Genomic DNA, 27,037 nt, shown 5'->3' on the forward strand with positions numbered 1-27,037 from the left:
GGGACGGGGGGGCACGGGGACACATGGGGGGACACTGGGGACACTGGGGATGACGGGGGGACACTGGGGGGACAGGGGGACATTGGGGGGGGAAATGGGGACAGTGGGGGACGCGGGGGGGGACAGTGGGGACATCAGGGGACACGGGGGGGGTGGGAACAAGGGGGACACGGGGACATCGGGGACACGTGGGGGGGGGAGATGGGGACATTGGGGGGACACGGGGGACATCAGGGGACGGGGGGGCACTGGGACACAGGGGGGGACACTGGGGGGACACGGGGACATTGGGGGGGGAAATGGGGACAGTGGGGGGACACTGGGGGGGGGGACGGGACGACAGTGGGGACACCGGGACACGGGGGGGGGACACTGGGGACATCAGGGGACATGGGGGGGCGGGGGGGGGGGGACGGGGGGGGGCATCGGGGGTCATTGGGGGGGACATCGGGGACATCGCGGGGGGGGGGGGGGGGGGTGACTCGCGGGGGGAGCCGGGGCGCAGCGCGGGGGGCAGGGCGGCGCGGCGGGGCTCCCCCCCGCCCCCGGCGGTAGCGTGGCCGAGCGGTTCTAAGGCGCTGGATTTAGGCTCCAGTCCCCGCGGGGACGTGGGTTCGAATCCCACCGCTGCCAGCTGAGGCGGGGGAGGAACAACCCCCCCCCCGAACCCCGAGGTTTTGCCCCCCCCGCAGCACCCGTGGGTGCCCCCCCCCACCCGGATCCCTTTAGAAGGGCAAGTTGGGGGTCCCAGACCCCCCCCCCCCCACCCCGCTCCCCTATATGGGGCAGGATGGGGGGTCCCCAGTTATTTAGGACCATTATGGCCCCCCCCCCCCCACCCTGGGGCTCTTGGACATTTTGGGGGGGGGGGGATGACACCTGGGCCCCCCTTTTTGGGGGGGGGCAGCCCCCAGTCATTTGGGTCCGCTATGGGTGGGGGGGTCCCCCCAAACTCCTGGGCCCCCTATTTGGGGGGGGGGGTTTGGGGGTGCCGGGACACCTGGGTCCCCTTTTTTGGGGGTGGGGTGGGGGGGGAAGGGGGTCCCCAAGCTCCTGGGTCCACTATGGCGGGGGGGGGGGGGGGCGGGGGGGAAGGGGTCAGGGTTCCCCCCCCCTCCCCCCCCCCCCCCCAAAAAAAACACACCCCCCCCCGGAGCCGCAGCTGAAAATGAGTAAAACTCTTTATTTCTCCCCAAAAAAAGCCCAATTCCAGCCAATTTCCCCCCTCCCTCCCCCCCCCCCCCAAAAAAATACGCGAAAACACCCCAAAAAAGGGTGGGGGAGGGGCGAAGGACACCCCCTCCCCCCCAAAACCCACCACCAGGGGGCGCCCCCTCCCCCACCCCATTGCCCCTCCCCCCCCAATTAACTAATGACCCCCCATAAATTACACCTTCGCCCCCCAAAAGAGGGGCCCCCCCCCCCCGCCCCTCCCCCCACAACTTGGGGGCCCACCCCCCCCCTCAATCTAGGAATCCTCCCCCCCCCCCCAACTTAGGGGTCAGCCCCAAACTTAAGGGTCGGCCCCCAATTCGGGGGGGTCAGGCCCCCCAACCCCCCATGTAGGGGTCACCCCACAACTTAGGAGTCACCCTTCGACTTGGGGGTCAGCCCCAAACTTGGGGGTCAGCTCCCTGCCCCCAGCTTGGGGGTTACTCCCCCCCCCCCAATTTAAGGGGTCAACCCCCATTTAAGAGCTACCCCCCAACTTAGGGGTCACCTCCCCAAATTAGGGGTCACCCCCCCCCAACTTGGGGTCACCCCCAGCTTGTTGGTCACCCCCCACCTTGAGGATCACCCCCCCCCAACTTGGGGGTCACTCCGGAGGCTCAGCCCCCCAAACTCGAGGGAGTGACACCCAACTCGGGGGTCTCTCCCCCCCCTTCCCCCCCACTTGGGGGTCAGCCCCACACCCTGCGAGAGGCGGGGGGGGGGCTCAGTTGTCCTCGTCGCTGTCGTCGGGGCTGATGGCCGGGCTGGTGAGGCTGTAGGTGGGGGACGTGGGGCTGTAGCCCGGCGATGTGGGGCTGTAGGTGGAGCCCTTGGGGCTGGTGGGGCTGTAGGTGGGGGAGGTGGGGCTGTACTTGGGGGAGGTGGGGCTGTAGGTGGGGGAGGTGGGGCTGTATTTGGGGCTGGTGGGGGTGTAGACGGGGGAGGTGGGGCTGTAGGTGGGGGAGGTGGGGCTGTACTTGGGGGTGGTGGGGCTGTAGGTGGGGGAGGTGGGGCTGTATTTGGGGCTGGTGGGGCTGTACTTGGGGGAGGTGGGGCTGTATTTGGGGCTGGTGGGGGTGTACTCGGGGGAGCTGGGCTGTAGCTGGGGCTGGTGGGGGTGTACTTGGGGGAGGTGGGGCTGTAACTGGGGCTGCTGGGGCTGTAACTGGGGCTGCTGGGGGTGTAGGTGGGCGACTGGGGGGGTGTAGCGGGGGCTGGAGGGGGAGTAACTGGGGATGTGGGGCTGTAACTGGGCGAGGTGGGGCTGTAGCTGGGGCTGGTGGGGCTGTAGTTGGGGGAGGTGGGGTGTAGTTGGGGCTGGTGGGGCTGTAGCTGGGCGAGGTGGGGCTGTAGCTGGGCGACGTCGGGGTGTAGTTGGGGCTGGTGGGACTGTAGTTGGGCGACGTGGGGCTGTAGCTGGGCGAGGTGGGGCTGTAGCTGGGCGATGTGGGGCTGTAAGCTGGGCGAGGTGGGGCTGTAGCTGGGAGACGTCGGGCTGTAGCTGGGCGAAGTGGGGCTGTAGCTGGGAGATGTGGGGCTGTAGCTCGGCGAGGTGGGGCTGTAGCTGGGTGAAGTCGGGCTGTAGCTGGGCGAAGTGGGGCTTGTAACTGGGCGAAGTGGGGCTGTAGCTGGGTGAGGTCGGGCTGTAGCTGGGCGATGTGGGGCTGTAGCTGGGCGAGGTGGGGCTGTAGCTGGGCGACGTGGGGCTGTAGCTGGGCGAGGTCGGGCTGTAGTTGGGCGACGTCGGGCTGTAACTGGGTGATGTCGGGCTGTAACTGGGCGACGTGGGGCTGTAACTGGGGCTCTGGGGGGTGTAGCCCCCCGGCGCGAGCGCGGCTCGTAGGCGGGGTGACGTCGGGCTGTAGCTGGGTGACATGGCACCACCTGTGGGGGGGGACACAGCGGGGTGACGGGGGGACCACAGGTGGGCGTTGGGGGTCTGGGGGGGTGTTGGGGGGGTGGTGTGGGGCACCGGGGGTGTGTTGGAGAGTGTTTTGGGGTGTGGGGGGGGGTGTTAACGGGGAGTTGGGGGGGTGTTGGGGGGCATTGGGGGGTGTAATGGGGTGTTGTAGGGTGTTGTGGGGGGTCTGTAGGGGTGTTAGGGGGTGTTGGGGGGGTGTTGGGGGGGTGTTATAGGGTGTTTTGGGGCGTTGAGGGGGTGTTGTAGGGGTCTGTGGGGGTCTTATGGGGTGTTAAGGGGGTGTTGGGGGGCACTGGGGGGTGTTGTAAGGGTCTGTGGGGGTGTTTTGGGGTGTTGTGGGGGTGTTATGGGGTGTTGGGGGGGTGTTACAGGGGTGTTTTGGGGTGTCGTGTCGGTGTTACGGTGTGTTGTGGGGCATTGGGGGGTGTTGTGGGGGTCTGTGGGGGTGTTAGGGGGTGTTGTGTGGTGTTGGGGGGCGTTGGGTGAGTGTTGTGGGGCATTAGGGGGTGTTGTGGGGGGTGTTAGGGGGGTGTTACAGGGTGTTTTGGGGTGTTGTGTCGGTGTTATGGTGGTTGGGGGGCATTGGGGGGGTGTTGTGGGGCATTAGGGGGTGTTGTGGGGGTGTTATGGGTGTTGGGGGGGTGTACAGGGTGTTTTGGGGTGTCGTGTCGGTGTTACAGTGTGTTGTGGGGCATTGGGGGGGTGTTGTGGGGGCCTGTGGGCGTGTTAGGGGGTGTTGTGTGGTGTTGGGGGGGTGTTTTGGGGTGTTAGGGGGCACTGGGGGGTGTTGTAGGGTGTTGTGGGGGGTCTGTGGGGGTGTTAGGGGGTGTTGAGAGGCATTGGGGGGTGTTCTAGGGGTCTGGGGGTGTTATGGGGTGTTGGGGGGGTGTTGTAGGGTGTTGGGGGGGTGTTATGGGGTGTTGTGAGGCTGTTACAGGGGTGTTGTGGGGCATTGAGAGGTGTTATAGGGTGTTGTGGGGGTCTGGGGGGGTGTTGTGGGGGGTGTTGTGGGGGTCTGGGGGTGTTATGGGGTGTTGGGGGGTGTTATAGAGCGTTTTGGGGTGTTAATGGAGACTTGGGGGGGTGTTGGGGGGCACTGGGGGGTGTTGTAGGGTGTTGTGGGGGTCTGTGGGGGCATTGGGGTGTTGTGGGGGGTGTTGTAGGGGTCTGTGGTGTTATGGGGTGTTGTGGGGCATTGGGGGGTGTTGCGGGTGTCTGTGGGGTGTTACGGGGTGTTGTGAGGCTGTTATGGGGGTGTTGGGGGGCACTGGGGGGTGTTGTAGGGTGTTGTGGGGCATTGGGGGGGTGTTGGAGGGTGTTGTGGGGTATTATGGGGTGTTGTGGGGCATTGGGGGGTGTTGTAGGGGTCTGTGGGTGTTATGGGGCGTTGTGGGGGTGTTGTAGGGTGTTGTGGGGGTCTGTGGGGGTGTTGTGGGGCATTGAGGGGTGTTGTAGGGTGTTGTGGGGGGTCTGGGGGGGTGTTAGGGGTGTTGTGGGGGTGTTTTGGGGTGTTGGGGGGGTGTTAATGGGGACTTGGGGGGGTGGTGGAGGGCACTGGGGGGCGTTGTGGGGTGTTGTGTGAGTTATGGGTGTTGTGGGGCACTGGGGGGTGTTGTACGGGGTGTTGTGGGGGTGTTATGGGGTGTTGAGGGGGTGTTGGGGGGGTCTGTGGGGGCGTTAGGGGGTGTTGTGGGGTGTTGTGTGAGTTATGGGGTGTTGTGGGGCATTGGGGGTGTTGTGGGGGTCTGGGAGGGTGTTAGGGGGTATTGGGGAGGGGTGTTGTGGGGGGTCTGCGGGTGTTGTGGGGTGTTGTGGGGGTCTGGGGGGGGTGTTAGGGGGGTTTGTGGGGCACTGGGGGGGTGTTGTAGGGGTCTGGGGGGGTGTTGTGGGGGGTGTTGTGGGGGTCTGTGGGTGTTATGGGGTGTTGGGGGGGTGTTACAGGGTGTTCTGGGGGTGTTAATGGGGACTTGGGGGGGTGTTGTGGGGCATTGAGGGGTGTTGTAGGGTGTTGTGGGGGTCTGTGGGGGTGTTAGGGGTGTGTTGTGGGGCACTGGGGGGTGTTGTAGGGGTCTGGGGGGGTGTTGTGGGGGGTGTTGTGGGGGTCTGTGGGTGTTATGGGGTGTTGGGTGGGTGTTACAGGGTGTTCTGGGGGGTGTTAATGGGGACTTGGGGGGGTGTTGGGGGGGCACTGGGGGGTGTTGCAGGGTGTTGTGGGGTGTTGAGGGGGTTGTCGTGGGGGTCTGTGGGGTGTTGTGGGGGGGTTTTAGGGTGTTGTGGGACATCGGGGGGGGTGTTGTGGGGCGTCAGGGGGTGTTGTGTGGTGTTGGGGAGCGCCGTAGGGCGTTGTGGGGCTCTGCGGGGCGCGGGGTGCAACGGGGGGCGTTGGGGGCGCCGTGGGTCGCGCCGTGGGTCGCGCTATGGGGCAGGACTCACCCGGGGAGGGGACGCAGGGGCTGGCAGGGCTGGGGCGGGGGGGGGGGTGTACGATGTACGGCGCAATGCGGGGGCGCGGGGTGCAACGGGGGGCGCCGGTGGGTCGCGCCGTGGGTCGCGCTATGGGGCAGGACTCACCCGGGGAGGGGATGTAGGGGCTGGCGGGGGCCGGGGGGAGCCGGGGGAGCCGGGGGTCGGGGACCAGGCCGGGGGAGTAGCCGGGGCTGAAGCCGCTGGCGTCGGAGGCGGCGCTGGGGGAGAAGCCGGCGCCCCCCGGGGGTCATGCCGCTGCCTGGGGGGGGGGACGACACACACGGAAAAAACAACACCCACGCGTGGGGGTCAGGACCCACGGCTGCCCCACAAGTCACCCCGCCGCCCCCCAACCCGCCCCCACAACTGAGGCGGGGAGTCCCACAACTGCTCCCCCCCTCTCAAAACTGCTCCCTAGACCCACAACTGGCCCCCCCCCCCCCCCCCACCGGACCCACAACTGGCCCCCAACCGTCCCTGGGACCCACAGCTGCCCCACCAATAGACCCCCAACTGCCCCCCCGGACCCACAACTACCCTCTAACCGCCCCCCAACTGTCCCTGGGACCCACAACTGTCCCCCAATAGACCCCCCAACTGCCCCCCCGGACCCACAACTGGCCCCCAACCGTCCCTGGGACCCACAGCTGCCCCACCAATAGACCCCCAACTGCCCCCCCGGACCCACAACTGGCCCCTAACCGCCCCCCAACCGTCCCTGGGACCCACAACTGTCCCCCAATAGACCCCCAACTGCCCCCGGGACCCACAACTGCCCCCCAATAGACTCCCAACTGCCCCCCAACCATCCCTGGGACCCACAACTGCCCCCCAGTACACCCCAACTGCCCCCCGGGACCCACAACTGCCCCCCAATAGACCCCCCCACTGCCCCCCCAGACCCACAACTGCCCCCCGGGACCCACAACTGCCCCCTCAATAGACTCCCAAACTGCCCCCCAACCATCCCTGGGACCCACAACTGCCCCCCAATACACCCCCAACCACCCCTGGGACCCACCAACTGCCCCCCAATAGACCCCCAACTGCCCCCCCAGACCCACAACTGCCCCCCAACCATCCTTGGGACCCCCAACTGCCCCCCGGGACCCACAACTGCCCCCCAGATCTGCCCCGGTGCCCCCCCAGTCTATCCCAGTGTCCCCCCCCCCCCCGTCTGCCCCACGGCCCCCCCTGCCCCCCCATTGACCCCCATTCTGCCCCACAGCGCCCCCCCCTCCAAAACCCCTCTAACCCCCCACAAGAGCCCCCCCTCCAACTGCCCCAGGGACCCCCAGTCTCTCCCAGTGCCCCCCAGTCTGCCCCATGGCCCCCCCCCCAACCTCCCCCCGCCCCCCCCATTGACCCCCCATTCTGCCCCACAGCCCCCCCCAAAACCCCTCCAACCCCCCCCCCAAGAGCCCCCCCCCCCCAACTGCCCCGGTGCCCCCCAGTCTCTCCCAGTGCCCCCCCCAGTGCCTCCCGCTCTGCCCCATGGCTCCCCCCCCCAACCTCCCCCACACCCCCCACCCCACAACTGACCCCCATTCTGCCCCCCAAACCCCTATAATCCCACCCCCCCGCCCCCCCCCCCCCCAGTGCTCCCAGTGCTCCCAGTGCTCCCAGTACGCACCCACGCTGGGGGACCAGGCGCCGTAGGCGGGGGTGGCGCCCTGGTTCCAGGGGGTCATGGCGGGCGACATCCCCCCCATGGGGCTGGGCGCCGACCCGAAGAACATCCCGGTGGCTGCCGAGAGATGGGGGTCAGGGTGGGGGGGGACACGGGGTCCATGGGTGCCCCCCCACCCATCAGGGGAGGACCCCGGCACCCAGGAGTGGCCAACGGTGGCCATGAACCCCACGATGACGTTGAGGTTCTCCAACGCCGTCGTCCTCACGGTGTCCCCCCCTCCTCTCCCCCAGTTCCTTGGGTGCCCCCCAGGACCATGGGTGCCCCCCCGGGATCTGTGGGTGCCCCCCACCCATCAGGGGAGACCCTGGCACCCAGGAGTGGCCGACGGTGGCCATGAACCCCACAATGATGTTGAGGTTCTTCAACCCCATCGTCCTCACCGGTGGGACACCTCTCCTCTCCCCCGGTTCCCTGGGTGCCCCCCAGGACCATGGGTGCCCCCCGGGTCCATGGGTGCCCCCCCACCCATCATGGGGGACCCTGGTGTCTAGAAGTAGCCAACGGTGGCCATGAACCCCACGATGACGTTGAGGTTCTCCAACGCCATCGCCCTCGTGGTGTCTCTCCCTCCTCTCCCCTGGTTCCTTGGGTGCCCCCTGGTTTTGTGGGTGCCCCCCAGGTCCATGGGTGCCCCCCGGGTCCATGGGTGCCCCCCACCCATCATGGGGGACCCTGATGTCTGGAAGTTGCCCATGAACCCAACGATGACGTTGAGGTTCTTCAACGCCATCGTCCTCACGGTGGGACACCTCTCCTCTCCCCCGCTTCTGTAGGTGCCCCCCGGTTTTGTGGGGTGCCCCCCAGGTCCATGGGTGCCCCCCCGGGTCCATGGGTGCCCCCCACCCATCATGGGGGACCCTGATGTCTGGAAGTTGCCCATGAACCCAACGATGACGTTGAGGTTCTTCAACGCCATCGTCCTCCACGGTGGGACACCCTCTCCTCTCCCCCGCTTCCGTGGGTGCCCCCCAGGTCCATGGGTGCCCCCCAGGTCCATGGGTGCCCCCTGGGTCCATGGGTGCCCCCCACCCATCATGGGGGACCCTGATGTCTGGAAGTTGCCCATGAACCCAACGATGACGTTGAGGTTCTTCAACGCCATCGTCCTCACGGTGGGACACCTCTCCTCTCCCCCGGTTCCCTGGGTGCCCCCCAGGACCATGGGTGCCCCCCGGGTCCATGGGTGCCCCCCACCCATCATGGGGGACCCTGATGTCCGGAAGTTGCCCATGAACCCAACGATGACGTTGAGGTTCTTCAACGCCATCGTCCTCACGGTGGGACACCTCTCCTCTCCCCCGCTTCCGTGGGTGCCCCCCAGGTCCATGGGTGCCCCCCAGGTCCATGGGTGCCCCCCGGGTCCATGGGTGCCCCCCACCCATCAGGGGGGACCCTGATGTCTGGAAGTTGCCCATGAACCCAACGATGACGTTGAGGTTCTTCAACGCCATCGTCCTCACGGTGGGACACCTCTCCTCTCCCCCGCTTCCGTGGGTGCCCCCCAGGTCCATGGGTGCCCCCCACCCACCCCGGGGTGCCCCCCCCCGACTCACGGCCGGCGCCGCCGAGCCCCGGGAGGGCGCTGGGGATCTCCATGCCGTGTTTGCACTTCTCGGCGTCCAGCAGGAGGTCGAAGCAGCCGGTGCCGGCGGGCGCCAGCTGCCCCAGCATGATGTTCTCCGACACCCCCTTCATGGGGTCGCTCTCCCCGTGGGCCGCCGCCTCCATCAGCACGTCCACCTGCGCCCCACGGCCGGCCCCACAAGTCGTCACCTCGCCTGGCCCGGCCCCACGGGTCCTCCTGCGGACTCCCAAAATCCTCCTCCCGCTCCCCAAAATCCTCCCCCCGGTCCTCAAAATCCTCCTCCACCAAACCCCGCTTGCGTCCCGCGGCCAGCCCCACAAGTCGCCCCCCCCTCTCCTGGCCCCACAACTCCTCCTACAGCCCCACAAGTCCTCCTACGGACCCCCAAAATCCTCTTCTTCCCAGTCCCCAAAATCCTCCTCCACCAAACCCTCCCAGCCCCACGTCCAGCCCCCCAAACCCCTCCCATACCCCCAAAATCCCCTCCCAGCCCCACATCCAGCCCCCCAAACCCCTCCCGTACCCCCCAAAGCCCCACTTCCAGCCCCCAAAGCCCCTCCAAGGCCCCCAAAGCCCCTCCTGTACCCCCAAAATCCCCCTCCCAGCCCCATATCCAGCCCCCAAACCCCACTTCCAGCCCCCCAAACCCCTCCCGTACCCCCCAAACCCCACTTCCAGCCCCCCAAACCCCTCCCATACCCCCAAAATCCCCTCCCAGCCCCATATCCAGCCCCCCAAACCCCTCCCGTACCCCCCAAAGCCCCACTTCCAGCCCCCAAAGCCCCTCCAAGGCCCCCAAAGCCCCTCCTGTACCCCCAAAATCCCCCTCCCAGCCCCACATCCTGCCCCCAAACCCCACTTCCAGCCCCCCAAACCCCTCCCGCACCCCCCAAAGCCCCACTTCCAGCCCCCAAAGCCCCTCCAAGGCCCCCAAAGCCCCCCGTGTACCCCCAAAATCCCCCTCCCAGCCCCATATCCTGCCCCCAAACCCCACTTCCAGCCCCCAAAGCCCCTCCAAGGCCCCCAAAGCCCCCCGTGTACCCCCAAAATCCCCCTCCCAGCCCCACTTCCAGCCCCCCAAACCCCTCCCATACCCCCAAAATCCCCTCCCAGCCCCATATCCAGCCCCCCAAACCCCTCCCGCACCCCCCAAAGCCCCACTTCCAGCCCCCAAAGCCCCTCCAAGGCCCCCAAAGCCCCTCCTGTACCCCCAAAATCCCCCTCCCAGCCCCACATCCTGCCCCCAAACCCCACTTCCAGACCCTAAAGCCCCTCTAAGCCCCCAAAATCCCCCTCCCAGCCCCACTTCCAGCCCCCTAAACCCCTCCCATACCCCCAAAATCCCCTCCCAGCCCCACATCCAGCCCCCCAAACCCCTCCCGTACCCCCCAAAGCCCCACTTCCAGCCCCCAAAGCCCCTCCTGTACCCCCAAAATCCCCCTCCCAGCCCCATATCCAGCCCCCAAACCCCACTTCCAGCCCCCCAAACCCCTCCCGCACCCCCCAAAGCCCCACTTCCAGTCCCCCAAACCCCTCCCATACCCCCAAAATCCCCCTCCCAGCCCCACATCCTGCCCCCAAACCCCACTTCCAGACCCTAAAGCCCCTCTAAGCCCCCAAAATCCCCCTCCCAGCCCCACTTCCAGCCCCCCAAACCCCTCCCATACCCCCAAAATCCCCACCCAGCCCCACGTCCAGCCCCCAAACCCCACCTCCCGCACCCCCCATAGCCCCACTTCCAGCCCCCCAAACCCCTCCCATACCCCCAAAATCCCCTCCCAGCCCCACGGCCAGCCCCCCAAACCGCTCCCGTACCCCCCAAACCCCACTTCCAGCCCCCCAAACCCCTCCCATACCCCCAAAAACCCCTCCCAGCCCCACATCCAGCCCCCAAACCCCACGTCCAGCCCCCAAAATCCCCTCCCAGCCCCACGTCCAGCCCCCAAACCCCTCCCCTACCCCCCAAACCCCACTTCCAGACTCTAAAGCCCCTCTAAGCCCCCCAAATCCCCCTCCTGTACCCCCAAAATTCCCCTCCCAGCCCCACATCCAGCCCCCCAAACGCCTCCCCTACCCCCCAAAGCCCCACATCCAGCCCCCCAAACCCCTCCCGTACCCCCCAAAGCCCCACTTCCAGCCCCCCAAAGCCCTCCTGCACCCCCAAAATCCCCCTCCCAGCCCCACATCCAGCCCCCCAAACCCCTCCCGCACCCCCCAAAGCCCCACTTCCAGTCCCCCAAACCCCTCCCATACCCCCAAAATCCCCCTCCCAGCCCCACATCCTGCCCCCAAACCCCACTTCCAGACCCTAAAGCCCCTCTAAGCCCCCAAAATCCCCCTCCCAGCCCCACTTCCAGCCCCCCAAACCCCTCCCATACCCCCAAAATCCCCTCCCAGCCCCACATCCAGCCCCCAAACCCCTCCCGTACCCCCCAAAGCCCCACTTCCAGCCCCCAAAGCCCCTCCTGTACCCCCAAAATCCCCCTCCCAGCCCCATATCCAGCCCCCAAACCCCACGTCCAGCCCCCCAAACCCCTCCCGCACCCCCCAAAGCCCCACTTCCAGCCCCCAAAGCCCCTCCAAGGCCCCCAAAGCCCCCCGTGTACCCCCAAAATCCCCCTCCCAGCCCCACGTCCAGCCCCCCAAACCCCTCCCATACCCCCAAAATCCCCTCCCAGCCCCACATCCAGCCCCCAAACCCCTCCCGTACCCCCCAAAGCCCCACTTCCAGCCCCCCAAACCTCACGTCCAGCCCCCAAAATCCCCCTCCTGCACCCCCAAAATCCACTCCCAGCCCCACATCCAGCCCCCCCCAAGCCCCCCCCCCCCAGCCCCGCCGTCACCCACCGTCTCCTCGAAGGAGCACTTCATGAGGGGCCCGGTGTCCTGGCGGTTGACGCCGTGGCGGGTGATGGCCATGAGGTGGCCGCGGGAGGTCATGGTGTCGCAGAGCAGCGCCAGGTGCCGGTAGTTGACGTAGGAGCCGTCGAAGGAGATGACGTGGTAGAGCTCCCGCTCCAGCGCCTTCCGCACCGCCTCGATGCCCAGCACCTGCCCGGGGGGGAACGAGCCCCGCCGCTGGGGACACCGAGGGCCGGGAAACCCCGCGAGCCAGGTGGCCACCGAAGCCCGGCACCCAAGGACCCGGGTGGCCACCGAACGCCACCACCCAAGGACCCAGGTGTCCATCAAACGCCACCACCCATGGGCCCAGGAACCCTGGAGACACCAACATCTGGGCACCTGACCGCCCAAGGACCCAGGTGGCCACCAAACCCCAGCACCCATGGGCCCAGGAACCCTGGAGACACCAACATCTGGGCACCCCAGCACCCACAGACCCAGGTGGCCACCAAACCCCAGCACCCATGGGCCCAGGAACCCTGGAGACGCCAACATCTGGGCACCCCAGCACCCAAGGACCCAGGTGGCCACCAAACCCCAGCACCCATGGGCCCAGGAACCCTGGAGACGCCAACATCTGGGCACCCCAGCACCCAAGGACCCAGGTGGCCACCAAACCCCAGCACCCATGGGCCCAGGAACCCTGGAGACGCCAACATCTGGGCACCCCAGCACCCAAGGACCCAGGTGGCCACCAAACCCCAGCACCCATGGGCCCAGGAACCCTGGAGACACCAACATCTGGGCACCCCAGCACCCAAGGACCCAGGTGGCCACCAAACCCCAGCACCCAAGCACCCACGAACCCTGGAGACACCAACATCTGGGCACCCCAGCACCCAAGGACCCAGGTGGCCACCAAACCCCAGCACCCAAGGACCCAGGAACCCTGGAGACACCAACATCTGGGCACCCCAGCACCCAAGGACCCAGGTGGCCACCAAACCCCAGCACCCAAGCACCCACGAACCCTGGAGACACCAACATCTGGGCACCTGACCGCCCAAGGACCCAGGTGGCCACCAAACCCCAGCACCCATGGGCCCAGGAACCCTGGAGACGCCAACATCTGGGCACCCCAGCACCCACAGACCCAGGTGGCCACCAAACCCCAGCACCCATGGGCCCAGGAACCCTGGAGACGCCAACATCTGGGCACCCCAGCACCCAAGGACCCAGGTGGCCACCAAACCCCAGCACCCATGGGCCCAGGAACCCTGGAGACGCCAACATCTGGGCACCCCAGCACCCAAGGACCCAGGTGGCCACCAAACCCCAGCACCCATGGGCCCAGGAACCCTGGAGACGCCAACATCTGGGCACCCCAGCACCCAAGGACCCAGGTGGCCACCAAACCCCAGCACCCAAGGACCCAGGAACCCTGGAGACACCAACATCTGGGCACCCCAGCACCCAAGGACCCAGGTGGCCACCAAACCCCAGCACCCAAGGACCCAGGTGGCCAGGAATCCCAGCACCCATGGATCCAGGTGGCCACCAAACCCCAGCACCCACGGACCCAGGTGGCCAGGAATCCCAGCACCCATGGGCCCAGGTGGCCACCAAACACCACCACCCAAGGACCCAGGAACCCTGGTGACACCAGCATCTGGGCACCCCAACACCCACAGACCCAGGTGGCCACCAAACCCCAGCACCCAAGGACCCAAGTGTCCACCAAACCACCACCCATGGGCCCAGGTGTCCCTCAAAGCACCACCCACGGACCCAGGTGTCCCATCAAACCCCAGGGCCCAGGTGTCCAGGAACCCTGGGGACCCAGGTGTCCCTCAAGCCCCAGCACCCAAGGACCCAGGTGTCCACCAAACCCCAGCACCCAGGTGTCCAGGAACCCTGGGGACCCAGGTGTCCCTCAAACCACCACCCATGGACCCAGGTGTCCCTCAAACCACCACCCACGGACCCAGGTGTCCATCAAACCACCACCCATGGGCCCAGGTGTCCATCAAACCCCACCATCCAAGGACCCAGGTGTCCCTCAAACCACCACCAACGGGCCCAGGTGTCCCTCAAACCACCACCCACGGACCCAGGTGTCCATCAAACCACCACCCACGGGCCCAGGTGTCCCTCAAACCACCACCCACGGACCCAGGTGTCCCTCAAACCACCACCCACGGACCCAGGTGTCCATCAAACCACCACCCACGGGCCCAGGTGTCCATCAAATCCCACCACCCACGGACCCAGGTGTCCCTCAAACCACCACCAACGGGCCCAGGTGTCCCTCAAACCACCACCCACGGACCCAGGTGTCCATCAAACCACCACCCACGGGCCCAGGTGTCCCTCAAACCACCACCCACAGACCCAGGTGTCCCTCAAGCCCCAGCACCCAGGTGTCCCTCAAACCACCACCCATGAACCCAGGTGTCCACCAAACCCCAGGGCCCAGGTGTCCAGGAACCCTGGGGACCCAGGTGTCCCTCAAACCACCACCCACGGACCCAGGTGTCCCTCAAGCCCCAGCACCCCCGGACGCAGGCCCCGTGGCCCCGGGCGTGGGTCCCCCCCCTGCTCACGGTGAAGATCTCCACGATGTCGTTGGACGTCGTCCTCACGGGGTCCACGTCCTTCTCGCTCAGCACCCGCATGAGGCTGACGCCGTCCGTCTCCAGGATCCACTCCTGGAGAGCCTTGAACTCCCCGTCCTCCGTGATGATGATCTTCTTCTTGTTGTCCGTCTGCGGCAGGTGCATGTACACCTTGGGGGGGGGGGGGGGACACGGGACACAGGGGGTCAGCGGCACCCATGGGTGCTCCTCGGGTGGCTGAGGGGGATGCTCCCACTCAGCCACGGACCTTCAAACGCGTCTGCAAGTATCACCACGGGCACCCGGGGCCTCCTCAAGGTGCTCCCGGAGAACCTCGTGTGCTCCTCAAGACCCACCAGGAACCCGAGCACCCACGTGAGCACCCATGGGTGCTACCCCACCGCCTGGGAGGACACCCAGGCACCCAGAGACCTTCACACAGGTCCACCAGTATCACCAGTGGCATCCTGGACACCCTAAAGGCCACCACGGAGAACTTCCAAGTGCTCCTCAGGATCCACCAGGAACCCGAGCACCCATGTGAGCACCCATGGGTGCTACCCCACTGTCCAGGGGGACACCCAGGCACCCAGAGACCTTCACACGGGTCCACCAGTATCACCAGTGGCATCCTGGACACCCTAAAGGCCACCACAGAGAACTTCCAAGTGCTCCTCAGGATCCACCAGGAACCCGAGCACCCATGTGAGCACCCATGGGTGCTACCCCACTGCCCAGGGGGACACCCAGGCACCCAGAGACCTTCACACAGGCCCACCAGTATCACCAGTGGCATCCTGGACACCCTAAAGGTCACCACGGAGAACTTCCAAGTGCTCCTCAGGATCCACCAGGAACCCGAGCACCCATGTGAGCACCCATGGGTGCTACCCCACCGCCTGGGGGGACGCCTGGGAGGGCACCCGGGCACACAGAGACCTTCCCACAGGTCCACCAGTATCACCAGTAGCATCCTGGACCTCCTAAAGGTCACCACGGAGAACTTGCAAGTGCTCCTCAAGACCCACCAGGAACCCGAGCACCCACGTGAGCACCCATGGGTGCTACCCCACTGCCTGGGAGGACACCCGGGCACCCAGAGACCTTCCCACAGGTCCACCAGTATCTCCAGTGGCATCCTGGACACCCTAAAGGTCACCACGGAGAACTTCCAAGTGCTCCTCAGGATCCACCAGGAACCCGAGCACCCATGTGAGCACCCATGGGTGCTACCCCACTGCCCAGGGGGACACCCGGGCACCCAGAGACCTTCACACAGGTCCACCAGTATCACCAGTGGCATCCTGGACCTCCTAAAGGTCACCACGGAGAACTTCCAAGTGCTCCTCAAGACCCACCAGGAACCCGAGCACCCATGTGAGCACCCATGGGTGCTACCCCACCGCCTGGGGGGACGCCTGGGAGGGCACCCGGGCACCCAGAGACCTTCCCACAGGTCCACCAGTATCACCAGTAGCATCCTGGACCTCCTAAAGGTCACCACGGAGAACTTCCAAGTGCTCCTCAAGACCCACCAGGAACCCGAGCACCCACGTGAGCACCCATGGGTGCTACCCCACTGCCCAGGGGGACACCCAGGCACCCAGAGACCTTCACACAGGCCCACCAGTATCACCAGTGGCATCCTGGACACCCTAAAGGCCACCACGGAGAACTTCCAAGTGCTCCTCAGGATCCACCAGGAACCCGAGCACCCACGTGAGCACCCATGGGTGCTACCCCACCGCCTGGGGGGACGCCTGGGAGGGCACCCAGGCACACAGAGACCTTCCCACAGGTCCACCAGTATCACCAGTAGCATCCTGGACCTCCTAAAGGTCACCACGGAAAACTTCCAAGTGCTCCTCAGGATCCACCAGGAACCCGAGCACCCATGTGAGCACCCATGGGTGCTACCCCACCGCCTGGGAGGACACCCAGGCACCCAGAGACCTTCCCACAGGTCCACCAGTATCACCAGTAGCATCCTGGACCTCCTAAAGGCCACCACGGAGAACTTCCAAGTGCTCCTCAGGATCCACCAGGAACCCGAGCACCCACGTGAGCACCCATGGGTGCTACCCCGCTGCCCAGGGGGACACCCAGGCACCCAGAGACCTACACACAGGTCCACCAGTATCACCAGTGGCATCCTGGACACCCTAAAGGTCACCACGGAGAACTTCCAAGTGCTCCTCAGGATCCACCAGGAACCCGAGCACCCATGTGAGCACCCATGGGTGCTACCCCACTGCCCAGGGGGACACCCAGGCCCCCAGAGACCTTCACACGGGTCCACCAGTATCACCAGTGGCATCCTGGACACCCTAAAGGTCACCACGGAGAACTTCCAAGTGCTCCTCAAGACCCACCAGGAACCCGAGCACCCACGTGAGCACCCATGGGTGCTACCCGGAGGGACACCCCGGGGCACCCGCAGACCTCCTCAGGTGCCTCCAGGTGTCGTTGGGGGCGTCCTTGATCTCCTCAAGGTCCCCTTCGCGTGGTGACCTTCCTTCACGTCCTCCTCAGGACCCACCAGGAGCACCCCCCACCCCACCCCCCCCCAGCACCCATGGGTGCCCCCCAAGTCCCATCCCCATCCTCCCCCCCCCACCTTGCTGATCTGCTCGATGCCCTGCAGCGTCATGTCCGTCAGCATGTTGGACTCGATGCAGCGCAAGAAGACGTCGTCGTCCATCTTGTCCACCACCTCCTCCTCCTGGGGACAAGGCGAGGGGACGCGGGGGAGGTGACAGCCAGCTCCCCCCCCCCCACCCCCCCCGCGGGGTGTCATCGTGTGTCCCCCCCCACCCACGGGTGCCACCGCTCCCACCTCCTGCATCTTGTTCTCGTCGCTGTTCATGATGCGGATGCGCAGCACCAGCTTCTCCGCGTTGTCGTCGTTGAAGATGCAGTTGAGATCGTCCCCGAAGCCTGGGACGGGGCGGGGCAGGGTGGGGGGGGGGGACACACACACGGGGGGGTGGCACCCTGGTCACCTCCCCACCCCCACGGCCACCCAAAGGGCCTCCAGGCTCATCCAGGACCACCCAAAGCCCCCCCAGATGCCCTCAAGGCTCATCCATGACCACCCAAAGCCCCCTCAGATGCCCTCAAGGCTCCCCCAGGATTCCCCAAAGCCCCCCCAGATGCCCTCAAGGCTCCCCCAGGACCTTCCAAAGGTCTTCCAGGACTCCCAACTCTCCCTTAACGCTCTCAAGGCTCATCCATGACCACCCAAAGCCCCCCCAGATACCCTCAAGGCTCCCCCAGGACCACCCAAAGCCCCCCCAGATGCCCTCAAGGCTCCCCCAGGACCTTCCAAAGGTCTTCCAGGACTCCCAACTCTCCCTTAACACCCTCAAGGCTCATCCATGACCACCCAAAGCCCCCCCAGATACCCTCAAGGCTCCCCCAGGACCACCCAAAGCCCCCCCAGATGCCCTCAAGGCTCCCCCAGGACCTTCCAAAGGTCTTCCAGGACTCCCAACTCTCCCTTAACGCCCTCAAGGCTCATCCATGACCACCCAAAGCCCCCCCAGATGCCCTCAAGGCTCCCCAAGACCCTCCAAAGCCCCCCCAGATGCCCTCAAGGCTCCCCCAGGACCTTCCAAAGGTCTTCCAGGACTCCCAACTCTCCCTTAACGCCCTCAAGGCTCATCCATGACCACCCAAAGCCCCCCCAGATGCCCTCAAGGCTCCCCAAGACCCTCCAAAGCCCCCCCAGATGCCCTCAAGGCTCATCCAGGACCCACCAAAGGTCCTCCAGGACCCCCAACCCTTCCCCAATGCCCTCAAGGCTCCCCCAGGTTCCTCCGATGTCCTCCATGCTGAGCCGGGACCCCCCGAGTGACCCCCCCCCCAGGGTGCCCCCCCGCCCCCGGCCTCACCAGCGTTGATCTTCTCGGCGATCTGCTCCATGGTGAGCTTGCGGTCGGTCATGTGCTTGCGGTCCAGCTCCACGCGCAGCAGCCAGGGCGAGATGCGGCTGACGTCGAAGTCGGGCATCTCGTAGTAGACGTTGACCCATTCCTGGTCCTCGGCCACCACCGTGCTCTGGGGGTTGGGGTCGTAGTAGATGGCGGTGTTGGCCGTCACCTTCCGCAGCGTGGTGTGCTCCAGGCGGCACAAGATGTCCTGGGAGGGGAGAGCGGGGACACGGCGTCAGCACGGGGACGGGGGAGGTGGGACGTGGACTTGGGGAATGGAGGACATGGGGGTCCAGGGATGGAGAATGTTGGGGGTCCAGGACATGGCAGAAGAACATGGGGATCCAGGGATGGAGAACATGGGAGAAGGAGGACATGGGGGTCCAGGAACGGAGAACATGGGAGAAGGAGGACATGGGGGTCCAGGAACGGAGAACATGGGAGAAGGAGGACATGGGGGTCCAGGAACGGAGAACATGGGGATCCAGCACACGGGAGAAGGAAGACATGGGGTATGGACAACATGGCAGAAAGAGGACATGGGGATCCAGGAATGGAGAATGTGGGGGACGGAGGACATGAGGATCCAGGCATGGAGGACACGGAAGACAGAGGACATGAGGATCCAGGGATGGAGGACGTGGGGGATGGAGAACATGGGGATCCAGTAATGGAGAACATGGGGATCCAGCACACGGGAGAAGGAGGACATGGGGGATGAAGAACATGGGAGAAGGAAGACATGGGGATCCAGGGATGGAGAATGTGGGGGACGGAGGACATGAGGATCCAGGCATGGAGGACACGGAAGACGGAGGACATGAGGATCCAGGGATGGAGGACACGGAAGACGGAGGACATGAGGATCCAGGGATGGAAGATGTGGGGGATGGAGAACATGGGGATCCAGGAATGGAGAACATGGGGATCCAGCACACGGGAGAAGGAGGACATGGGGGATGAAGAACATGGGAGAAGGAGGACATGGGGATCCAGGGATGGAGGACACGGAAGACGGAGGACATGAGGATCCAGGAATGGAGGACGTGGGGGACGGAGAACATGGGGATCCAGGAATGGAGAACATGGGAGAAGGAGGACATGGGGATCCAGGGATGGAGAACATGGGGGTCCAGGACATGACAGAAGGAGAACATGGGGATCCAGGGATGGAGAACATGGTGGGTGGAGAACACGGTGGGTGGAGAACACGAGGATCCAGGGATGGAGAACATGGAAGGAGAGGACACGGGGATCCAGGGCTGGAGGACACGGGGACGAAGGATGTGGGGGATCCAGGGATGGAGGACACGGGGGACGGAGGACGTTGGGGATGGAGGACGTGGGGGATCAGGGGATGGAGAACATGGTGACGGAGAACGCGGAGGATGGAGAACATGGAGGATGGAGAACATGGAGATCCAGGGACGGAGAACATGGGGGGGGACATGGAAGACAGGGGGGGACGGAGAACATGGAAGATGGATGACATGGAGGATGGAGAATGGGGGGGATGTGGGGGACTGAGAACATGGAGGACACGGAGGACATGGGGATCCAGGGATGGAGGACACGAGGCTGGAGAACGCGTGGCCACCACGGGGCGGCGCAGACGGGAGGGGCCACAAAGCCACCCGGGGGGGGGCCACCTTAGGGCTGGGGGGGGGGGGCCACCTCAGCACGGGACCCCAAAAGCAGGACGAGGAGAACCCACGGGACCCAGGTTCCTCCGGCTGCCCTCCATCCACGGCGTGTCCCCCATCCCCACGGCGTGTCCCCCCTGCCCCACGGCGCGTCCCCCCTGCCCCACGGCGTCCCCACCTTGGCCCGCTCGGCGTCGCGGGCGCTCTGGCCCAGCAGGAAGACGGTGAGGGAGGGGGTCTTGGGTTTCTTGGAGATGTTGATGAGCTCCTTCAGGCGGGGGACGCCCAAGGTGACGTTCTTGGCCGAGACGCCGGCGTAGTGGAAGGTGTTGAGGGTCATCTGGGTGGCGGGTTCTCCCAACGACTGGGCCGCCAACGCCCCCACCATCTCCCCGGGGTGCGCCTGGAGGCGGGGGGGGGACACACACGACGGGGACAAGGGCTCAGGGAGGGGCCTCCACGAACGGCCCGGACCCAAACTCAAACCCCCCTGAGATGTGGCTTCAAGAAGGTTCCAGGTCCACACTCAAAATGGCCCCAAATCCAGACTCAAAATTGTCCAAATCTGGTCTTAAAACCTCCCATTTGTCCCCACCGTCCCCCGGGGGACACTTGGGGACACACACGGGGTGTCCCCAGACCCGTCCCAGGGTTGGACCCGAACCCCCCGAGATGTGGCTTCAAGAACATCATGAATCCAGACTCAAAACTGCCCCACATCTGCCCCCCAAACCCCCACATCTGACCCCAAACCCCCACAACTGACCCCCAGAGCCCACCAAGACCCCCAGATCTGACCCTAAACCCCCAGATCTGATCCCAAACCCCCAGATCTGCCCCCCAAAGCCCTCTGAGACCCCCAGATCTGCCCCCAAACCCCCACATCTGACCCCCAGAGCCCCACATCTGCTCCCTAAACCCCCACATCTGACCCCCAGAGTGCTCCGAGACCCCCAGATCTGCCCCCAAACCCCCAGATCTGCCCCCCAGAGCCCCACATCTGACCCCCAGAGAGATCCAAGAACCCCAGATCTGCCCCCAAACCCCCACATCTGACCCCCAGAGCCCCACATCTGCTCCCTAAACCCCCACATCTGACCCCCAGAGTGCTCCGAAATCCCCAGATCTGCCCCCAAACCCCCAGATCTGCCCCCCAGAGCCCCACATCTGCTCCCTAAACCCCCATATCTGACCCCCAGAGTGCTCCGAGACCCCCAGATCTGCCCCCAAATCCCCAGATCTGCCCCCCAGAGCCCCACATCTGCTCCCTAAACCCCCACATCTGACCCCCAGAGTGCTCCGAGACCCCCAGATCTGCCCCTAAACCCCCAGATCTGCCCCCAAACCCGCACATCTGACCCCCAGAGCCCCACATCTGCTCCCTACACCCCCACATCTGACCCCCAGAGTGCTCCGAAACCCCCAGATCTGCCCCCAAACCCCCAGATCTGCCCCTAAACCCCCAGATCTGCCCCCCAGAGCCCCACATCTGCTCCCTAAACCCCCAGATCTGACCCCCAGAGCGCTCCGAGACCCCCAGATCTGCCCCCAAACCCCCAGATCTGCCCCCAAACCCCCACGCCTGGCCCCCCCCAGCCCCAACTCACGATGGCCTGGTTGAACTTGGACTCGATCTCCCCCAGCAGCCAGTCGAAGGCCTCCCCGCTGAGGCGGAACTCCTCCACCATGCGGCGGCTGCAGAGCGTGGAGCGCAGGTGGATGTTGAAGAGCAGCGTGGCGTTCTCCTGCGCCTGCCGGCTCAGCGGGTCCTCCCCGTTCACGATCACCAGCTTGCGGCTCAGCTCCTTCACCCCTGCCACGAATTTTGGGGGTCCTCAAGTCCTCCAACGCCTTCTTGGGGGTCCCCAAGTCCCCCAGCACCTTCCTGGGGGTCCTTCAAGCCCCCCAACACCTTCCCGGGGGTCCCACACATCACCCAACGCCTTCTTGAGGGGTCTTCAAGACTTCCCAAGGCCTTTCTAGGGGTCCTCAAGTCCTCCAACACCTTCTTGGGGGTCCCCAAGTCCCCCAGCGCCTTCATGGGGGTCCTTCAAGCCCCCCAACACTTTCCTGGGGGTCCTTCAAGCCCCCCAACACCTTCCCGGGGGTTCCACACATCACCCAACACCTTCTTGAGGGGGTCCTCAAGCCTTCCCAAGGCCTTTCTGGGGGTCCCCAAGTCCCCCAGCGCCTTCCTGGGGGTCCTTCAAGCCCCCCAACACCTTCCTGGGGGTCCTTCAAGCCCCCCAACACCTTCCCAGGGGTTCCACACATCACCCAGCGCCTTCTTGAGGGGACTTCAAGTCTTCCCAAGGCCTTTCTGGGGGTCCTCAAGTCCTCCAACGCCTTCTTGGGGGTCCCCAAGTCCCCCAGCGCCTTCCTGGGGGTCCTTCAAGCCCCCCAACACCTTCCCGGGGGTTCCACACATCACCCAGCACCTTCTTGGGGGGGGCTTCAAGTCTTCCCAAGGCCTTTCTGGGGGTCCTCAAGTCCTCCAACAACTTCTTGGGGGTCCCCAAGTCCCCCAGCGCCTTCCTGGGGGTCCTTCAAGCCCCCCAACACCTTCCCGGGGGTTCCACACATCACCCAACGCCTTCTTGAGGGGGTCCTCAAGCCTTCCCAAGGCCTTTCTGGGGGTCCCCAAGTCCCCCAGCGCCTTCCTGGGGGTCCTTCAAGCCCCCCAACACCTTCCCGGGGGTTCCACACATCACCCAACACCTTCTTGAGGGGGTCCTCAAGCCTTCCCAAGGCCTTTCTGGGGGTCCCCAAGTCCCCCAGCGCCTTCCTGGGGGTCCTTCAAGCCCCCCAACACCTTCCCGGGGGTTCCACACATCACCCAACACCTTCTTGAGGGGGCTTCAAGCCTTCCCAAGGCCTTTCTGGGGGTCCCCAAGTCCCCCAGCGCCTTCCTGGGGGTCCTTCAAGCCCCACAACACCTTCTCGGGGGTTCCACACATCACCCAACACCTTCTTGAGGGGGCTGCAAGTCTTCCCAAGGCCTTTCTGGGGGTCCCAAAGCCCCCCAACACCTTCCTGGGGGGTCACCGGGGTCCCCAAGTCCCCCAGCACCTTCCTGGGGGTCCTTCAAGCCCCCCAACACCTTCCCGGGGGTTCCACACATCACCCAGCACCTTCTTGGGGGGGGCTTCAAGCCTTCCCAAGGCCTTTCTGGGGGTCCTCAAGTCCCCCAACACCCTCCTGGGGGGTCACCGGGGTCCCCAAGTCCCCCAGCGCCTTCCTGGGGGGGGTCTCCAAGTCCCCTTGGACCTTCCTGGGGGGGGGAGGGGGTGTCCCCAAGTCCCCCAACACCTTCCTGGGGGTCCTGGGGGGGGGGGGGGGTCCCCAAGTCTGCCAGTACCTTGCTGGGGGGGTCACTGGGATCCCCAAGTCCCCCGATACCTTCCTGGGGGGAACCCCAGGTCCCCTTGGACCTTCCTGGGGGGGGGTCCCCAAGTCCCTTAGCACCTTCCTGGGGCGGGGGGGGGGGGGGGTCCCGGAAGTCCCCCAAGACCTTCTTAAGGGGTCCCCAGATCCCCTGGGACCCCCCCAAAACTCACCCTCCACCACCTTGACGGGGTGCAGGTCGGACGGGAGGCGCGAGTTGATGTGGAAAATCTTCTGGGCGTTCCAGATCATGCGCAGCAGGTTACAGGGGAGCACCACCTGGGGGGGGGGGGGGAGAAACGGGGGGGTCAGCACCCCAAAAACGGGGGGGCCAGGACTCAGCACCCCCAAATCAGGGCCCCAGGGGTGCGCGCACCCTAAAAACTCTGGGTTTGCACCCAAAAATAAGGGCTCTGAGGGGTCTGCACCCCCAAAAACACGGGAAGGGGGGGGCAGAACCCCAAAACGGGGGGGGCAGCACCCCAAAAATAGGGGGGCCAGGACTCAGCACCCCGAAATCAGGGCCCCAGGGGTGCGCGCACCCTAAAAACTCTGGGTTTGCACCCAAAAATAAGGGCTCTGAGGGGTCTGCACCCCCAAAAACAGGGGAAGGGGGGGGCAGAACCCCAAAACGGGGGGGGCAGCACCCCAAAAATAGGGGGGCCAGGGCTCAGCACCCCCAAATCAGGGCCCCAGGGGTGCGCGCACCCTAAAAACTCTGGGTTTGCACCCAAAAATAAGGGCTCTGAGGGGTCTGCACCCCCAAAAACAGGGGAAGGGGGGGGCAGAACCCCAAAATGGGGGGGGCAGCACCCCAAAAATAGGGGGGCCAGGACTCAGCACCCCCAAATCGGAGCCCCAGAGATACCCGTACCCTAAAAACTCTGGGTTTGCACCCAAAAATAGGGCTCTGAGGGGTCTGCACCCCCAAAAACAGGGGAAGGGGGGGGGGCAGAACCCCAAAACCGGGGGGGGCAGCGCCCCAAAAATAGGGCTCAGCCCCCCCAAAATCAGGCCTGGGGTGGGTGAACAGACACCAAAAAGGGGAGATTTTGGGTTGGTTTCCCCGAATTTGGGCGACAGAGGCTGCCAGCTCCCCAAAAATGGGGGTCGGGGGGGGGGGGGCAGCACCCCAAAATGGACACTTCCAGGCAAGGGAGGGGGGGGGGTCCAAACTTCCCGCTATACCCCAAAAATGGGGGGCAGCCCCCCAAAACGGGCACCTGTGAGAAAAGGGGGGCGGAACCTCCTACTACACCCCAAAAAGTGGGGCGGCGGGGGGGGGGAGCCCCCCAAAAAGGGCATTTACAGGCAAGGGGTGGGGGGCGGGGGGGTCAGAACCTCCTCCTCCACCCCAAAAATGGGGGGGCGGCCCCCCAAAATAGGCACCTGTGAGAAAACGGGGGGGGGGGGCGGAACCTCCTCCTCCGCCCCCAAAAACGGGGGGCAGCCCCCCATAAATGGCCACCTAGGGCAGGGTGGGAGGGGGGGGGGGGCAGAACTTCCCGGCTCGGGCGGGGGGGGGAGCCCCTCCCTGTCCGTCCCCCCCCCCCTGAAAAAAACCGGGGCGACGCCAGGTCGCGCGCCCACCCCCCAAACGAGGGGACGGTGGCAGCGGCGGGGACGTCCCCAGGGGTGAGGGGGTGACCCCGGAGGCCACCCCTGGGTGCCGGGGGGGGGTGTGGTGTGTGGGGGGGTTTTTTTTTTGGGGGGGGGACACACGTCACCTTGCTGTCGCCGGTGGGGAAGATGACGCGCAGCACCTCCCGGTCCTCCCGCATCTTCTCGAACTCGCGCTCCAGCTCGTTCTGGATGTGGGCGTTGGAGAGAATGTCCTTCACCAGCTCCTCCTGCAGCGTCCGCCGCAGCGCCCGCTCGTTGGTGTAGTCGAACTTGAATCTGGGAGGGGGGACGGGGGGGGACAGGGGACACATGGGTGAGACGGGCGAAGGGGGGCGGCGGAGTGGGTCCAACTTTGGGGAGGAGCAGCTTGGGGGGGGGGCAGCGAAACGTCACACGCATGGGGTAAAAAGAGCTTGGGGACACCAAAACGGCACCCGGCGTCGAGAAGCGGCAGCTGGGGGATGTCAAAATGTCGAGGAGAAGTAGCTCGGGGACACCAAAATGGGACCCGTGTGGGGTGAAAAGAGCTTGGGGACACCAAAACATCACCCAACGTTGAGGAGAAGTAGCTTGGAGACACCAAAATGGGACCCGTGTAGGGTGAAAAGAGTTTGGGGACACCAAAACATCACCCAACGTTGAGGAGAAGTAGCTTGGGGACATCAAAATGGGACCTGTGTAGGGTAAAAAGAGCTTGGGGACACCAAAACATCACCCAACGTTGAGGAGAAGTAGCTTGGGGACACCAAAACGGGACCCGTGTAGGGTGAAAAGAGCTTGGGGACGCCAAAACATCACCCAACGTTGAGGAGAAGTAGCTTGGAGACACCAAAATGGGACCTGTGTAGGGTGAAAAGAGCTTGGGGACGCCAAAACATCACCCAACGTTGAGGAGAAGTAGCTCGGGGACACCAAAATGGGACCCGTGTAGGGTAAAAAGAGCTTGGGGACGCCAAAACATCACCCAATGTTGAGGAGAAGTAGCTTGGGGACACCAAAATGGGACCCGTGTAGGGTAAAAAGAGCTTGGGGACACCAAAACATCACCCAACGTTGAGGAGAAGTAGCTCGGGGACACCAAAATGGGACCCGTGTAGGGTAAAAAGAGCTTAGGGACGCCAAAACATCACCCAACGTTGAGGAGAAGTAGCTTGGGGACATCACAATGGGACCCGTGTAGGGTAAAAAGAGCTTGGGGACGCCAAAACATCACCCAACGTTGAGGAGAAGTAGCTCGGGGACACCAAAATGGGACCTGTGTAGGGTGAAAAGAGCTTGGGGACGCCAAAACATCACCCAACGTTGAGCAGAAGTAGCTCGGGGACACCAAAATGGGACCCGTGTAGGGTAAAAAGAGCTTGGGGACACCAAAACATCACCCAACGTTGAGGAGAAGTAGCTTGGGGACACCAAAATGGGACCCGTGTAGGGTAAAAAGAGCTTGGGGACGCCAAAACATCACCCAACGCTGGGGAGAAGTAGCTTGGGGACACCAAAACGGGACCCGTGTGGGGTGAAAAGAGCTTGGGGACACCAAAACATCACCCAACGTTGAGGAGAAGTAGCTCGGGGACACCAAAACGGGACCCGTGTAGGGTGAAAAGAGCTTGGGGACACCAAAACATCACCCAACGTTGAGCAGAAGTAGCTCGGGGACACCAAAATGGGACCCGTGTAGGGTAAAAAGAGCTTGGGGACACCAAAACATCACCCAACGTTGAGCAGAAGTAGCTTGGGGACACCAAAATGGGACCTGTGTAGGGTAAAAAGAGCTTGGGGACGCCAAAACAACACCCAACGTTGAGGAGAAGTAGCTCGGGGACACCAAAACGGGACCCGTGTGGGGTAAAAAGAGCTTGGGGACGCCAAAACATCACCCAACGTTGAGCAGAAGTAGCTTGGGGACACCAAAATGGGACCCGTGCGGGGTAAAAAGAGCTTGGGGACACCAAAACATCACCCAACGTTGAGGAGAAGTAGCTCGGGGACACCAAAACGGGACCCGTGTAGGGTGAAAAGAGCTTGGGGACACCAAAACATCACCCAACGTTGAGGAGAAGTAGCTTGGGTACATCAAAAATGTCACCCACGTTGAAGAGAAATAGGTTGGGGACACCAA

The 27,037-nt window shown here is 64.8% G+C and overlaps 1 protein-coding gene and 1 non-coding gene across 2 annotated transcripts in view; one reads left to right on the top strand and one right to left on the bottom strand.

Annotated features, from left to right (window-relative positions):
* Positions 1 to 550: 550 nt before the first annotated feature.
* Positions 551 to 633, top strand: TRNAL-UAG (transfer RNA leucine (anticodon UAG)). The gene has a single exon. It is a non-coding gene; the product is annotated as a tRNA-Leu (tRNA).
* A 1,171-nt stretch (positions 634 to 1,804) lies between these two features.
* LOC128901790 (DNA-directed RNA polymerase II subunit RPB1-like) overlaps positions 1,805 to 27,037 on the bottom strand; it is a 49,621-nt gene continuing 24,388 nt past the window's right edge. Inside the window, 20 exon segments of the mRNA XM_054183939.1 lie at positions 1,805 to 2,310; positions 2,313 to 2,519; positions 2,522 to 2,669; positions 2,671 to 2,814; positions 2,816 to 3,096; positions 5,705 to 5,738; positions 5,741 to 5,776; positions 5,778 to 5,843; positions 5,845 to 5,858; positions 7,233 to 7,346; positions 8,846 to 9,032; positions 11,725 to 11,928; positions 14,325 to 14,507; positions 16,954 to 17,058; positions 17,173 to 17,273; positions 18,230 to 18,476; positions 20,090 to 20,314; positions 21,519 to 21,724; positions 23,469 to 23,574; positions 25,023 to 25,194. Coding sequence (XP_054039914.1) covers positions 1,937 to 2,310; positions 2,313 to 2,519; positions 2,522 to 2,669; positions 2,671 to 2,814; positions 2,816 to 3,096; positions 5,705 to 5,738; positions 5,741 to 5,776; positions 5,778 to 5,843; positions 5,845 to 5,858; positions 7,233 to 7,346; positions 8,846 to 9,032; positions 11,725 to 11,928; positions 14,325 to 14,507; positions 16,954 to 17,058; positions 17,173 to 17,273; positions 18,230 to 18,476; positions 20,090 to 20,314; positions 21,519 to 21,724; positions 23,469 to 23,574; positions 25,023 to 25,194 — 3,154 coding nt within the window. The 3' untranslated portion in view covers positions 1,805 to 1,936.

This window comes from Rissa tridactyla, chromosome 28 (assembly GCF_028500815.1).
Source record: "Rissa tridactyla isolate bRisTri1 chromosome 28, bRisTri1.patW.cur.20221130, whole genome shotgun sequence".
In the NCBI taxonomy this organism is placed as follows: domain Eukaryota; kingdom Metazoa; phylum Chordata; class Aves; order Charadriiformes; family Laridae; genus Rissa; species Rissa tridactyla.